The following is a 15,500-nucleotide window of genomic DNA, read 5'->3' as shown; positions in this document are numbered from 1 at the left end:
ATTTAGCCACTTTATCATATCACTGGCAGGGCTGAGAAGTCATACATCCCCATAGATACTCTGGTCTTTTCCTGCACTGTCATCAGATTCCCCAGCTCTCCCCAGTGGTTACCTCCTCATTCATATTCATGTAGAGTCTCTGCCAACGGGCTCTTCTACAGGGTGGGGAGTTTAGAGGGGGTGCAGCAGGACCCCAAGGCAAGAAAAACACACACTTAGAATACACACATAAACCATTGCGGTGAGTCTCCGGATGAAGCACAATGTACTTGTTTATTGGAGAAAAATGGTGACAAGTGTGTGTGATTTTAGGGAACTTTAGTTTCAAAAGACAAGGAGAAAAACAAAACAATGCATATCCAATTTTAGGCTCCCAGTGAAATCTTTTCTATCAGTGTTCAGTTTTCTCATGTTCCACCTCGGCAGGCAGCTAATCAGTGCTCATTAGGAACAGATAAATACATACAGATATCCATTGGCAGTGTATTTAGCGGGCTCCCACCCCCTGCCGCTGCTGTTTGCTGGAGGGATTATCTAACAAGAAGACAGCAGCTCTCACTCCTGGGTTCCACCACCTGACAGGCAGGACGGCTCGACTCTTTACATGGCCAGTTGGGCCCAGCAAGACTCCTTTTTATTCTCTCTTTCTCCTTCCCTGCGTCAGATGGTAAAGGAGGTGCTCATTTGTGAATGTAGAGAGTGTTTTTTTTTTTTTGCTTCCATTTGAGTAATAAGACCGATGTAAATGTTGCTCTAGCCGCCTGCTCACCTGAACTACTTCTCTAATCTCAACATTGCGGTAAGCGTTCTTCATTCGTCCCTCATTGGTGGGATCTGTGTGAGCAGGTATCCAGGTTAAGTGGCCAGCCGCTGAGTCCCTCCAGAGAGCTCGATGCCTGCAGGCCATCTCACACAGTCATTTCTTAAACACTTATTTCCACCCTGGCTGGCCTTCTCTGCAGAGGCTTTCAGCACACTGTAATTAGAGCCAAATGGCTGGGAGCAGACCTGCTAATGTGCAGGTGTAACCCAATAAAATATGATATCAACTTTGCTGCCCATTGTTACCACACAATAATTAAGGGAAGTGTGATTTGTCTGTTGTGAAAATTTCTGAGTTACGCGAAATGTTAGACAGATTACACATACTCCTTCCTGCAACATAGGTAGACACAGTGGAAGAGTAAAGTATGAAAAAATGTAGAAATAAAAAAATAATTTACAAAAACATATTGCAGTTTTTTTTCCATTTGAAGTTTGATCAAATGTAAAAGGCTTTGGTGAAAATTTCGTGATTGCAGGAAATCTTAAAGGAATTCTTTGACATTTTAGAAACAATTCTTATTTGCAGCTAGCCTGGTTCTGTCCAGAGCAAACAGAATTGGTCTTCCAGCAGCTCTAAAGCTCATCAACATATAGTATGATATAACTGCCCAAAACCAGAAGCATAAAAACAACCAGACGGGGTTTTAATGTGGGCTTGTGTGTAGCAATGTTTCTTTGAATGTTGCCCAGGATGTTAAATTATTCATTTTATTAATATATTGTTTCTTTAATTATTTATAATTATTTTCTGGTGAATTATTTCCATTCATAAATTAGAATCGTTGACTCCTCTTGCCAAAATGTTATGTTTGTGGTCAAGCTGGGGTGACGTCCCAGTGGTCAGTGAGTAGGTTAAAGCTGGATGTCGCTCTGTCCTGACGGCGAACCAAAGCCTTCTTAAAAAGGCTTTTTGCAGAACAAGGCATAAACCCAGATTATGAAACAACAATAAATCAACCCCTTATGCTCATTTCATGAAATACTGTATAATAGAGCTTATGGGGGAAGAGCTCGACATAACAGGTCCTGTGAGCTGTGCTCTCACTAAGATGCAGGCTCACAACCGATGAAGTCAAGAGATGATACAGGATGAATGGAAGTTTAACCGTCGTTAGCTGAGAATCTGTGATGTTTATGCTGTATTTGCGCACACACTTGCAGACCCAGTTGTGTCTGACTTTTGTTTATCGTAGTTGATATGCGGAAGAAAAAGCAACACATTCAGCGGTGTTTGAAACAGGTGTATGAAACGGAGCTTCAGTTCAGCAGCTTTTATTCTGATGAGAGATTAAAGACGAGAGGAGTGCAACTCGGTAGTGACTTAAGCTCAACAGATGAGCTTCAATTCTCTAAATGTTTGAAGTCAAATGACCCATAGATGCTTTAAAGCAGATTTAGCAACAATAGCCAGATGTTGAGAGGTAGCCAGTGTAGGGGGGAACGGTTATCACACCGGCTAAGTTTTTTTTTTTTTCCTGTCCTTTTAATCGAGAAAAGACTTAGAGCTGTTTCTAAGTGCTTCCAAATCAGATAAAACAGACGGAGAAAATCAACTTCTGCATGTAAGTGTGTGCTACTTTGTGAGGCTGATATGGACCAGAGAGGATTACTCCTGGATGGGAGGCTGGCTTTGGGAGGACTATGAAGATGGGAATATAGACTTTCCTACTTTATAGGATCATGACAATCAAATAGTGGATGGGAACCATTCACGTGTGCCATGCAAAGACTCTCAAGGGGGAAAACTGCTGAATTTCACAGTTTAATGCTTCTTAATACTACATTTCTGAGACTCTTGTGAATTTGGTGTGTTTCAGTAAACATTTCACGCTGTTTTCTGGCGGCTGCTTCTTGTTAGTGACTGTTTACCCCTCTTTATAACATGAAGTACTTTCATTTTCAAAAGACAAAGTGGTGACTGCAGCAGTGCACCCTCAGAATTCAGAAGTGACGTCCGTGCAAGAACGAGCTACAAATAATTATAAGAATTTTTATAATATCATTATTTAAATTAACATTGTATGAATTTGTTGCTTTTCATTAGCGATCAAACATTTCAGTGTCATAATCTTTGGAATTACTGTTTAATCAGTCCCATGTCATAATGTTACTGTGAAAATGACTTCCACCTTGAGGGAAAATCAAACCTAAAGTGAAAACATTCGACAGTGTTTTGACAGACGTGCATTTGTGGTTATAAATCAGCACCTTAACATTCCCTGTGCAACAGTCTCTACTGATGGCAAATACGATTTCAACTGCATCAAAACATCAGAGAAAAATATTCGAATCTGGTGTTGATCTCCTTGTCAAGTCATATCTTTCTTGAACTGCCATTTTGGACTAACGTCAAACAAGGAGAAGTTCATTATATTTGTCCACTGATATTTGTCCACTGATAGATGACTCTGATAGACCAGAATGCATTGCAGCCACTATCTTTGATGAACTATTATCTGACACAACAACACTTTCTGTAAATTACAGCAGTAAATACAGCAAAAATACCAGTAGTTGACATTTTGGGGAATATTCTTTGTCTCTCTTTTTTGTTGAACATTAGGGAACATCACACATGTCTGCTAGCAGCTGGTTATCTTGGAAAAAACAGCGGAAACTATAGATATTGTATAACATGTTGGACAGAGTGTGGGAGAATCCAACATTTTACCCTTTGTTAGCATCTTGCACCACAGTAGCAATGATATTTAAATTAAAGTCCATTTTTTACATTCATAGCATGATAGTGTATGTTGTAGCCAGAGGAGCAATTAAAAGTCTTACTTCCATCAACAGAGGAAAGAAAAGTAGAGTCAGCACATGTAGTGCGATGACCATATGACTTCACTGTAGGTTACTGTCCCAGCCCATTCCCTGTGTGATAGTTAATTACCCTGGATAAATCCATTGGCAATTTGTCAGGCTCTCCCAGTATAACCCCCCCACTGAAAGCCAACCACTTCCCTACTCTCTTCTTCCTTGTTCTAAGCTCATGTAATGAATCACTAATCACTCGGTCCCTGACGAGCATCCCCAGCCTATTATCTCTTAATTACCCCGCTCAGGGGGCATCGATGCAGGCCAACAGGGGGCGTTCTGTCAAAGAAATCTAAAAAATATGATACTTAGAAAATCAGCTGGTGCTCCATCATGTATATTAAATTTCAAAAGCCTGAATTTTGTTGTGCGTGCATGAGGACAGTGTATTTATTGTCAAGTGGTGAATTATGTATGTTACCATGTTTCTGTTCGTATACCTGAGAGATGCTGAAAGCCCCCCGGCTGTGGTGGTTTACGTACATAGAGCCAGAACGAACTGGCTTGTTCTCTGTCTCTGCTTGGCTCTCTGACCGCATGGCTCCAAATGGTCCTCTTGTGGAGCATTTGGGCTGTGGCAGAAAATGGACCCTCTAACTCACAGAGTCATTTGCAGATGCAACACTTGGGAATCGAAGCGAGTTGCCACAGAGCAAAGATAGAAATTGGAATTGGCAGCAGACATGAAATGGGGTCAAGGGATTTCACACACACACACACAGAACATGTGAATTACAGTGTCTCCTAATTTACTAAGGAGGTCTGTTTAAACAAAAGCGTCACAGATGCATCTTACAGAGTCTGCAAAACAGAACGAAAAAGACTTATTCGAAACTATGATTCAGTGTCTTTCCCACACTTTAAACAAATTCTTTCTGACTTGGTTTTGTGGTTTTGGACACAGTTCAGGGTCACCCAGTCGGTGTGATGGAGCAGACTGTCTAAGCGGTATGTGATGGAAGAAAGAGAAATTCCCATACTCCCTTCTTCCAGTCTGAGAAAAGACCAAAGAATAGCTTCAAGATCACACAGTTGTAGCTTGTTTACATCAACTGAGTAAATCAAGAGCAATTTTTTATAGCGTCCAAAACTGACAGCTGCCCCCTGCCAAGTCCTCTTAATAGTTTAGGTTTTTGAATTTAATCTCACTAATTTCGACATATCCCTGTAAGGATCTTAAAGCTTAACTTTGGAAAAGAAAAAAGACCCTGTACGGCCCTTTTTGGAATCCTGGTGTCCGTTTTATGTCAATCCTTTAGTGAAAGCCTGTCAAAAATGGTTAGCTTCTCCAGTGAAACTACTTCTTTGCATCTTAGCTCCCGGTCTTGCCCTGTGTCTGCACAATTTCTTTCTATCCTCTTGTTTCTCTCCTTTTGTTTAGATAAAGCGAGGGATTAGGAAAGATTTGCCCCCATAAAGTAGTGGTTTGATGGGCTTTTATCCCACCATGTTGCTAAAGCTGTGTAGCCCCTGGATTAGGACCTGACAATAGGAACCCTTGTGCTGGGCCGCAGCCTGAGGGGCACAACCAAAGACCGGCTCTGAGAAAGAGGGAGGAAACAAACCTGCCAACCTCGATATGTCAAGTCTGCCAGAAAAACGGTTCAGAGGAGCAGCCCTGGCTGCAGCATGGTGTGCTGTATCTACAGGATCATACAAAGATAAACAATACTGAATGTGAACAACTTGTGGTCAACCTTGCATATAGAGAATTACAGTTTCTGTTTCTGTCTTCAAACACAGACTTCCAGTAAAGTGCTTAAAGTGAAAAGTTTTAAATGCATTTTTAATTTCTTTATGCATCCGCAGGGAGCTGTGCAAAGCCTGGTAAAATGCTTCAAGTGGTGTCATTCAAGTCCCTTAATTTGGGGCTGAAGACTACAAGTTGCAAAATGAGATGAAAATGAATCTGGTGGCATAAGCTTTAGAAACAAGTGGACTTAGCAGACCTTTGCTGCCGGCTCTTCAAGTCTGATTAAGGCCAACACCTTACGCTGCATTAGCTGCTACAAGCATAACACACCCACATCTCTGACCAGCATTTAGCAGATAAAGAGCCTAATATTTTCGTTGGAGCAAATACTGGACTTATTTGTCTAGTGACCAGGAACACAACTCCAAATGAACGCTAATGTTGCTCTGTGTCTGCTGGATGTGCAAATTTTCCCTGAATGTTCAGTCTTTTAATCATTAAAATGTGTAACTAAGTAGTGTGGGATCATGAGAGTTTTTGTCTTCATTGTTAAACAATCACCACTGCTGATGAAAATTTACCTGATAGGCAGAGATGTTCACCGACAAAGTAAAGTTTTATTCATGTTATCTTTAGTCACCCTCGCCTTCCTCACTCTGGTCTCCCCGGAGGTTATAGTGACAGGTGACCAAATGAAATGTACCGTTACCTTGAATAAAACTACTGGTTTCTTTGGCTTTTAACGTTGTTGGAGAAGAGTATCAACAAAATATATAATAAAGATCTGGTTGGTTTTAGATATTTTTGTGTGAAAATGTTATATATTATACATTTAAATGTCTGTGTTGTTGCAACAATTAACAGGCTTCATCCTTTTCCTTTGTTTACGGAGAATATTGTCTCAAAATAATTGTAAGTTTGGTGGTTATCATAGATTAAAAAAAACTTTTGTCAGATGAATTAGGTGAGTGTAAGAGTCTTTGTGATCTTGTCCTTTGACAAAATGGTAACTGATGTGTCCATTTAAATCAAGTATTCAGCACATGTGAGGAAAGTCTGAAAGGTGAATGCCCAGCTAACACACAGCTGGAGGATTGCTAATGGCAAGTTGCTTTGTTACTCCAGTCACACAAGTCCCAAGGAAGCAGTCAATTCTAAACCATACATCAAAATGATTAATTTCACCCAAATGAGCACAAGCTAACCTTGACTAAGAGCATGTGCAGACCACAGCAGCTGGATTGAAATCTAATATATTCATGAAGTTAAAGAAAACCTAATGATAAAAGTTAATGGACTCTGAAGGCTGAAGGCATCTACTTCCTCCTCGATCTGATGTAAAATGCCACTTGGAAATATAGGGAGCCATTTGAGGGGTAAAATTACAAACATTCATGCGTTATAAACCTGCTAAAAAACTGAACATGATTTATAAATCGCTGCAGCTTCCACGGCTGAGCTTTGATTCAGGCAGCCAAAGTCCTGATGCAGGGATAAAGTTTTGATATTCAGAAAGCAGGCAGGGAGGATGATTGAGAGTAAAGACGATAACTCAGAGCTGAGGAGAGGCTTTAACATGATAAAGCTTGAATGCAGCCAGAGTGCAGAGAACAATGAGTGCGGCAATGAAATCCACAGAAATCTGAGATGAATTTGGGGTTTAGAAAGTTAGCCCGAAGCGAGCGGTGCTGAGATCCTGAAGGCGATCAGCATGAGACGTGGCATGAAAGTGGTAAGTAAAAAGAAGAGTAAACTAGGGCCTGCATTCAGGATAATCACCACAATCAAGACTGATACTTCTCTGTAAAACGAAACATCTGGAACTACTGAAAGTCAAGAGAATTGCAATGAAAATCGACAGAGGATTAATCTGGAATTATTTTAATAATCAACTGATTGTTTAAGGCGTTTTAAAATAAAAAAAAAAAACCCAAACAAACAACAAAAGCTAAAGTTTGGTGGCCACAGGTTCTCTAGTGTGAGGGTTTGCTGCTGTTCTCTATGTTTTTTACTGCAAATTAATTATCTTTGAGATTTGAACTGTTGGCCTGACAATACAGAATAGCATATTTGTTGAGGCCACCATGAACTCATGAATTTTGGTGGATATTCTGGAATTTTGGTGGAAATTTTGGTATTTTGGACATTCTGTATTATTTTATAGATGCTTATAGATAGAAATTTTATCAATTAATTGAAAATATTTGTGAATTTAGATTAAAATCCCATAACAAAATGAACAACCCATTTTTGTCCAGATGAATCTAAAATATCACACTGCCTTCTCTACCGTTTTGGGAGGCTGAACACACCAAGTAAAATTGCAAAGTAAGCCTGCAGACTGTAAGATGGGGGCATCATAACTACATTTAAACAATTCAGAATACTATTAGAAAACATAATCTATATATTTTGATTGTAATAAAACGTATACACAGGTTTTAGACTGAAGCTGTTCCGAAAGGGGCCTGTGTAGGCTTTGTCCAAAAACTGTTCAGATCCTGTTGTGAAAATGAAAAGGCTGTGTAAACTGATTCAGTGTGAGTTTGCAGTCCCGTCCTCCCTGTTCTGGTCAGGAGGCGCTGCGGCTCCTCTGGCCTAATATCACTCTAATGGCAGGCCCTCTTGACACTTGCACTAAAGCCCTCATCCATGCTGGACATTAGCCCGCATTAAGGTCCGTAAAAAAGCTGATTTGAGGAAGAGCAGCTGAGAGGAATTCCTTCTCGCTTTAATTGCTTTAGAAACGGTTCCCACAAAGAGACATTGGCCAGATTTACGTCCAGTTTAAGTTCTTACTTCCATCGGTTCACAAGTTAATCCGTTTTTTTTCTCCTCTATACGCCCAAAGGCTCTGCAGAAAAATAAAAAAGCATAAGGTCGGATTTTTTTTTTTTTAAAGGAAGATGATCACAATCATCACTAGTATTATTGATCTTTGTAATTCGATCACTGGCAAAAATAATAATAATAATAACAATTATAATATTTCTACCACAGATGGCCACTTGTTGAATGCAAACGCCGACTAAACCCACTAATTTTGTTGCTTTCACATACTGGATTTTTAATTGTATATGACGCCCAATTAAAAGTGACAGAAAGCACAAGGAGAAGAGGTTACGTATATTATCTTAAATTATACTGTGAGAGGTGAATTTTGGGGGGGGGACGCGTTGAGGTATGAGAGGATCACATTTTCTTCTCACGCAGGCTGTTGTCAGGACTCTAAAGTTCTGCAAATGAATGTGGCCAAAGATCAAACTGAGTTTAGGATTTTAACCCCCCCACCACACACACACATACACACACACACACACACACACACACACACACACACACACACACACCACCTTCCTCTTTCTCTCACTCTCCCTCTCAGAAAATTCAACAAAATATGCAAGCTTTACATTAAAAGGCTACTTTTCGCTGCCCTTAATTCCAGCCTAAACGGTTTTTCTTCGGGAGAAGAAATCTTTTCTAAAAACCTTGAAGAAGAGAGGGGCATTATTGTTTTAATCCTCTTACCAGCAGTCATTTTAAGACATTTTTGGAGGGTGAAATGGCGTCTTGTCTACCCAATCCTAACCTAAATCCCTCGGGGCCGGGGAGCTGCTGGAGGCAGGAGTGCAGCCCAGCCTGCATCTCTCCATCTCAGCTGCATTCCCAGCAAGCACGCAGTCACACCGAGGCAGCGGGGAAATAAAAGTAAAGCACGGTATTAACCTGAAAGTCGCCGTGCACGAGTCACTGCAGAGGAGACCGTTGCTTACTTGCATATCATTTAATTAAAACCTGTGTTACACACCTTCTCTCTTGGCTGAATTTAAGCATTAAACGAGTTGGAGTTTCCTTCTTTTGATGGAGCGAATATTTCCTTCTTTTACTTCTTCGTTTTGTTTTGTTTTGTTTTTTTATTTTACTTTCTTGACTTTTGTAAGGGTTGTTAAAACCTAAAATCAATCCCCAAAGCCTATAACCTACAAATGGACATTTTGATCTTTATTAATCATTTATCAATATTTTAACTGTGGACTTTGGATTTTAAACTGCTGTGGGTAATAATAGAAGGGAGCGGTATCCAATACGTTTAAATATTTAGAATTTAAAAAATATATATAAAAGAAAAAAACGTAAAAAAAACAATAGGTGAGGTCTGCCCTTTGACCTTGGCTTTACCTCCTACTGAGCAACACATTTCAAGATGAACCCTAAAAATATGAAAGAAATAAGAATTATTTGGAAGGAGCTTGAAATCCATCTTGTCATGCTGATAGGCTACTTGTTGAAAAGTGTTAAGGTAATTAATCCTCAACATAATCCTTAATGGCAAAAATTAGGCTAAAATAATAATTGATAATTCTGGAAAATCCTGACACTGAACAGCACAACAAATGTTTTTTTCTCCCCTTCCAAAACCACAGCAGCAGCAGAAAAGTCGGCACCTCGGATGCAAAAAAAAAGAATCATCTATGAGGTGAGGAGCGCTGTGGAAGGAGGAGGAGGAGGAGGAGGAGGCGCTGCTGAGGAGGAAAGCGACGTGATTGGCACAGAGACGGAGCGTCTGGACGCCCCGGTGACCCCACCCGGAGCGCTTTAAAGGCCGATAGATGGCAGCTCAGCATCCTCCCACATCCACGGAGAGGCAAGCCGGAGGACGCAGCGCAGCGGCCGGGACAGCCTGTTCTCAGGATATCAAAAAGCTAAGAACAGGAGAGAATGAACAACCGCCTGCGGATTTTAGAGAAGAAGATCTGAGAGGAAAATATTCAGCTTCTGGTGGAGATATTTCACTTCAGATAAGCCACACAGGAAGAGAAGAGAGGTAAGAAGTTTGCTGAAAGCAACTTGGACCATTTGACATCCGCGATTGAGCTTTGTAGCACACCAAGTTTACTGTAAAAGAGTAAAAAACAGTCTTTTAGTTAGTTTTGGAGTTTCGTTGTCTTCCAAATTTAGCTGACAAAATCTGTTTTGTAAGTGCATTATGTCAACTATTCCAACAGCATGTGATGCAGCAGCTGGACAGTGCCAGCGTCTTAAAAGTTAAAGAGTTAACATGTTTAGGTTAATCGATTCAAAGTGTGTTCAGAGTTTCGGTATCAGTGACACTGACAGTCAGAGAGTAAATAACGCGGGGATTCGTGACACCACACAGGCCTGTTCTCATCTAGATGGCTTAATAAGGTTTTAAGGAGGTTTGGTTTGAACATTACAGGTTGTTCGTTAATGTCGCCATTCATTTCCTAAGTGGTTTTGTGACGCCATACGCATACAGAGCCTCAAGACAATCGTTAAAGGAGTGTGTAACTCATAAATCCACGGCGATGATCGTAGGTTAATTAGGCTTAAATCAGAGCCCGAGGCTATGTGACATCGTCCTGAAAGAAGAGCCTCGTTTTGAATTTTTAAGCTGCGGATTTTTTAAAATTTGAAATAATCGAACAGATTACACGAATCCAGCCAGAGGCTGAATTGGTAAAATAATGCAAAAAAAAAAGGTGCATTAGTCACACGTTTTGGTCACACACACACAGCTTAACTCACACACACGCACGCACGCACACACACACACATACTGGTCCATCTTTCACGTGTCAGGCCTGATGATAAATTAATAGCCTCGTATAGTTGGAACCTATTTGCACCCACATCAGACAGGAGCCCAGCGGGGGATCTCGTGCATATTTCACCGAAGACCTGTCACACATCCCCGTCAGCCTCCAGGCGTCTGAAACTGACCTGGGACCCGGCACAGATTGAAAATAAACGGCTCCCCCGCTCGAGTCAAACTCTCAGGGAGCAAAGAAAACATTTGGTCGCACCTGCTGTCAGCGCAGCCTGCCGAGCTTTAACGGCGTCTCAGCCCGACAAAAGAAATGTTTTCAATTAAAACTCTGCAGACAGAACATTTTGTTTGATTGTAAATGGAGAAAGAAGATCACAAAATAGTCAGAATTAATTTGTGTCGACGGGAAAAAAATGCCAGAATTGGCTTCCTTTTCATACCTGCCCACCACTAATTTATTATTATTATCACCATTATGATTATTATTATTATTATCTTGAAATTTTACTCATCACAATTGACCACGATGAAGAAATTATCTGCATGTTTCCTAAAATAACACCAAGAAAGAGCCGCGAAACTGAATCAAAATGAAAGGGGAAAAAAGAGAAGAAGACGAACTTATTAGACTACATCAAAATGATTTTTATTTTAGCTACAGCTTATTTGTGTGACTTAAATATAGCTTACAACGTAGTTTTCATTGCTGTGGAATAAAACAAAGAATTTATTTGAATTATTTTGTGCACACCTCTGTTTACCATCAAACTAAATCTGCCGTATAATTATTTATCGTTGCGCTGTATGTTCATAAACACAGAATTTATTTCTGAAAGCACCGACCAAACGGTAACCATAAATGTTAGTGTACTACACGAAACGTTTTGAACCAAGATGTTCAATTTACTCTTAACGGTTTAAATGCGTTTAAATGTGTGCAACCAGAGGAAACAATTTCATAAAATATTCCGTTTCGTTTTGCCGAAATGTAACTTAACCGAATCTAACAACACGCATTAACTGATCTAAAATTATAAATCTTTCTGAAATCATTAAAGGTTACTGTTATATATTTGCTCGATTATCCTGTGATCAAATTCATTTTAATTTAAAGCGCAGTATTGAATACTTGTGGAATTATTTTACCTGTTGCCATCTCAGTTTGCCAGGCTACAACAAACTTTATAATACAAAGTGCTGACGTTTCTAATGGCGGCGTCCTCTGCTCTTGTGGAAAGAGATCCGACACTCAGCAGCCTGTTGTTCTCTCTGCAGACAGCTCGCCGGTCATGCAGCACTACGGGGTGAACGGCTACTCTCTCCACGCCATGAATTCACTGAGCGCCATGTACAACCTTCACCAGCAGGCGGCGCAACAGGCCCAGCACGCACCTGACTACAGGCCCTCAGTGCATGCCCTCACTCTTGCAGAGAGACTAGCTGGTAAGAATCAGTAGCTCATTTTGCTGTTCAGTGTTTGCCATTTATCTTTTACAAGCATTAGTTCATTATTTCAACAGTGTATTAACTGCTTATGCAGCTGTGCATGAACACAAATTCAATGTATATTGATTTCTGGGTACTTAATGGCCCTTTGACCCGTCCTTCAATTAAACTGGTCGTGTTTCTTGTTTCTCAACGGCTGCACATTTCAAGACATTATCCTTGAGGCCCGGTACGGCTCCCAGCACCGAAAGCAGCGGCGCAGTCGGACAGCCTTCACTGCCCAGCAGCTGGAGGCCCTGGAGAAAACCTTCCAAAAGACCCACTACCCTGATGTGGTGATGCGTGAACGTCTGGCCATGTGCACCAACCTACCTGAGGCTCGCGTTCAGGTAAAATCCCCCACAGTGCATTTACTTTGTGTGCTGTTTGCATGTTGCACTCTGAGATGGATTTAAAGACTAAATGGTGAACACCACAGGGAAGGAAGCAATTAAAAAGTGTTCAGATGGTTGCAGTCTGCAACCACACTGCTAGATGAAACTAAATCCTACATACAAGACCTTTGCTGTGGGTCTTGTATGATTAAACGTTATGTGGACATGAAAGAAGGTGTAAAAAATGTAGAGACAAGGCACTTATAGGGCTCAAAGTTGTCCACTGTTAAGATACTTTTGTCCTTGAGCCAAGCACTGATCTTTCTATCCATCCATCTGCTAGGTCTGGTTCAAGAACCGGAGGGCCAAGTTTCGCAAGAAGCAGCGCAGCCTGCAGAAGGAGCAGCTCCAGAAACAAAAAGAGGCGTCTGGAGCTGCAGAGGGCTCGACAGAGGACTCCAAGACTGACCTCGCCAACACGAACACCACCACCACCACCCTGCTCCCTGAGTCGCACACTCCTCCCCCTCCCTCCTCATCCTCATCCTGTCACTCCGAGACAGCCACGCAGCCCCAGCCTGGAGAGACGAGCGTGGAAGTCAACGTCACCTCTCCTGAGCCATCGGACAGCGAGTCAGCAGCAGAAGATAATGCTGACAGAGAGGAGGACGAAATGAGAGGGGAGACCAGGGTGAAGATCAGGGAGGAGACGCACGGAGAGGGGGGAGCACAGCCGGGGAGCAGCTCCCCATCCTGCAAACGGCTGAGCCCGGTGTCAGGTAAAAATATCTAATACGTTTCTTGTTATATTCCCTGATGTCATATTTAAGGATCTACTGAGTCAGAACGAAAGCACACTATTCACAGTAAAAATACACAAAACAAAGTATCTACGAAGACAAGTCAGTGGGTGTAAAAAGATACTAAAGTCCTCCTTCTCTCTTCCTGTCTCTCAGATTCTCCCCTGAGCTCCCCCACCTTGCCGTCCTCCAGCAGCGCGACCAGCAGTTTGGCACAAGGCAACTCCTACGCTTCGTCTCCTCTCAGCCTCTTCCGACTGCAGGAGCAGTTTCGGCAGCACATGGCCGCCACCAACAACCTGGTGCACTACCCGTCCTTTGACATGAGCACGCCATCCTCTCTGCCCTACCTGGGCATGAACGTCAACATGCCGTCTCCGCTGGGCTCGCTGCCTTGCCAGTCCTACTACCAGACCCTGTCGCAGGCCCAGCAGGTATGGAACAGCCCGCTTCTCCAGGCAGCACCAGGCAGCCTCCCTGGAAGCCTCAACAGCAAGACCACCAGCATTGAGAACCTTCGTCTGAGGGCCAAGCAGCACGCAGCATCGCTGGGACTGGACACGCTCCCCAACTAACTAAAGCTTGGGCTGCTCAGTGTACGTGTTCGCCCTCTAGCCAGGACCATATTTTCAAATCATGGGTCCTGTCAGCAGGAGGTGACTCCAGGTCTCCCTTCATTTTCCTCTTGAGCCCTCACTACTGTCAGCAACCCATGTGTATCCATCCAAAACTCTGACACATCTTTGAAACCTCATTAGAAACACCTCAGAATTAAAAGTAGGCTTTTTTTGGGTTGCTACACAATTGGCTGTCACAATGATGATCTCAAAAGTCCTCTGTTCAAAATGTGTCCAAATTCAAATTTGTGCTTGTTCAATGTGATTTAACTCAACAACTACTGAGAATGTTTTATTTGCAGTTTTTTAAATTTCATATAAAAGCCAGAGCAGTGTGACAGTAGAAATGACATTTTTCAGGCACATGTGAAGGCCACGTGTGCCTTAGAACAAGCACTTTAGTTTGGGACCCTGGCTTGTCGTCATCTCGTCGTCATCGTATGCTCATGCAGCTCACAGCTGGGAGCTCACCAGAACACGAAGAACATCTCTGCTGGATAGACGTGATTAGCACAAGAATTCAACTCATTCAGCTCATTGGGTTGGACTGGACTTGATTTAAAAAAAATCTACCTGGACTGCAGTTGTGACTGAACTGTCCTTTTTGCCTGTGGATCTTTGCTTTTAATCGACTCCTTCTGGTCAACAGCACAAGCCAACTCAACAAAAGCTGGCTGCTCACTATGATTTCAGCCTTCTCTGCGAAGTCAGGACAGAAAGTCAGTCTCATTCCAGGATCGATAAAAGATATTAAGATATTCTATTATTCAACCCCTGAACGTCAACTATGCATGCATGCGCCTCACTGAAGCATGGCTTACGGCCGCGAGACCCAGAATGAAGTCACATCAGATATGATATCAGAAATAAAGCTCAGATCACTCGATATAATCCCTGTTCAGCTGTGTTTTTTGTAGATGACACATGACTCTCCTTGTTTAAAGTTACATCATTCTGCTCAGCCCGCAAGAATCCAGTGGGTGTTGTAAATATCTCCCCCAGTGTTCGCCTCCATCTGCCTGGCTAAAGAGTAACTCCATGTCTCCTTTTGTGTTAGGGATTTGAGAGGAAACCTTCAATTTATTTTTCAGCTGTGGCTTTAAGCAAAGGACATACAACAGAGATGAGATGAGGGGAGAATCTGCAGAGGCACAGTGACAAATAAAAATGACTTGTTCATTTGGGTGCCTGACTGAACTCATCAGTCACCACTTTTGCTGACCCACTGGCTTCAGCAGACAGACGCAAGCTCCCATTCTCTATGTATTATATCACTGTAGATTGAAGACATGTATTTCTCAATTGTTTAAAATGTGAGTAATTTATCTGTTTAATGCAAGGGAATAAATCGCACCTAAG

General features: G+C 41.9%; 1 protein-coding gene across 1 annotated transcript; it reads left to right on the top strand.

The window, feature by feature from the left end:
- The first annotated feature begins 9,953 nt into the window (after window positions 1–9,953).
- LOC124060759 (diencephalon/mesencephalon homeobox protein 1-A-like) lies at window positions 9,954–15,500 on the top strand. The gene is made up of 5 exons (XM_046392047.1): window positions 9,954–10,160; window positions 12,180–12,347; window positions 12,561–12,739; window positions 13,068–13,503; window positions 13,681–15,500. The coding sequence occupies exons 2-5, from the start codon at window positions 12,194–12,196 to the stop codon at window positions 14,097–14,099; spliced, it is 1,188 nt and encodes a 395-aa protein (XP_046248003.1). The 5' UTR covers window positions 9,954–10,160; window positions 12,180–12,193; the 3' UTR covers window positions 14,100–15,500.

The sequence above is a fragment of the Scatophagus argus genome, chromosome 6 (assembly GCF_020382885.2).
Source record: "Scatophagus argus isolate fScaArg1 chromosome 6, fScaArg1.pri, whole genome shotgun sequence".
Lineage (NCBI taxonomy): Eukaryota > Metazoa > Chordata > Actinopteri > Scatophagidae > Scatophagus > Scatophagus argus.
This window is presented reverse-complemented; position numbering and strand designations above follow the sequence as displayed.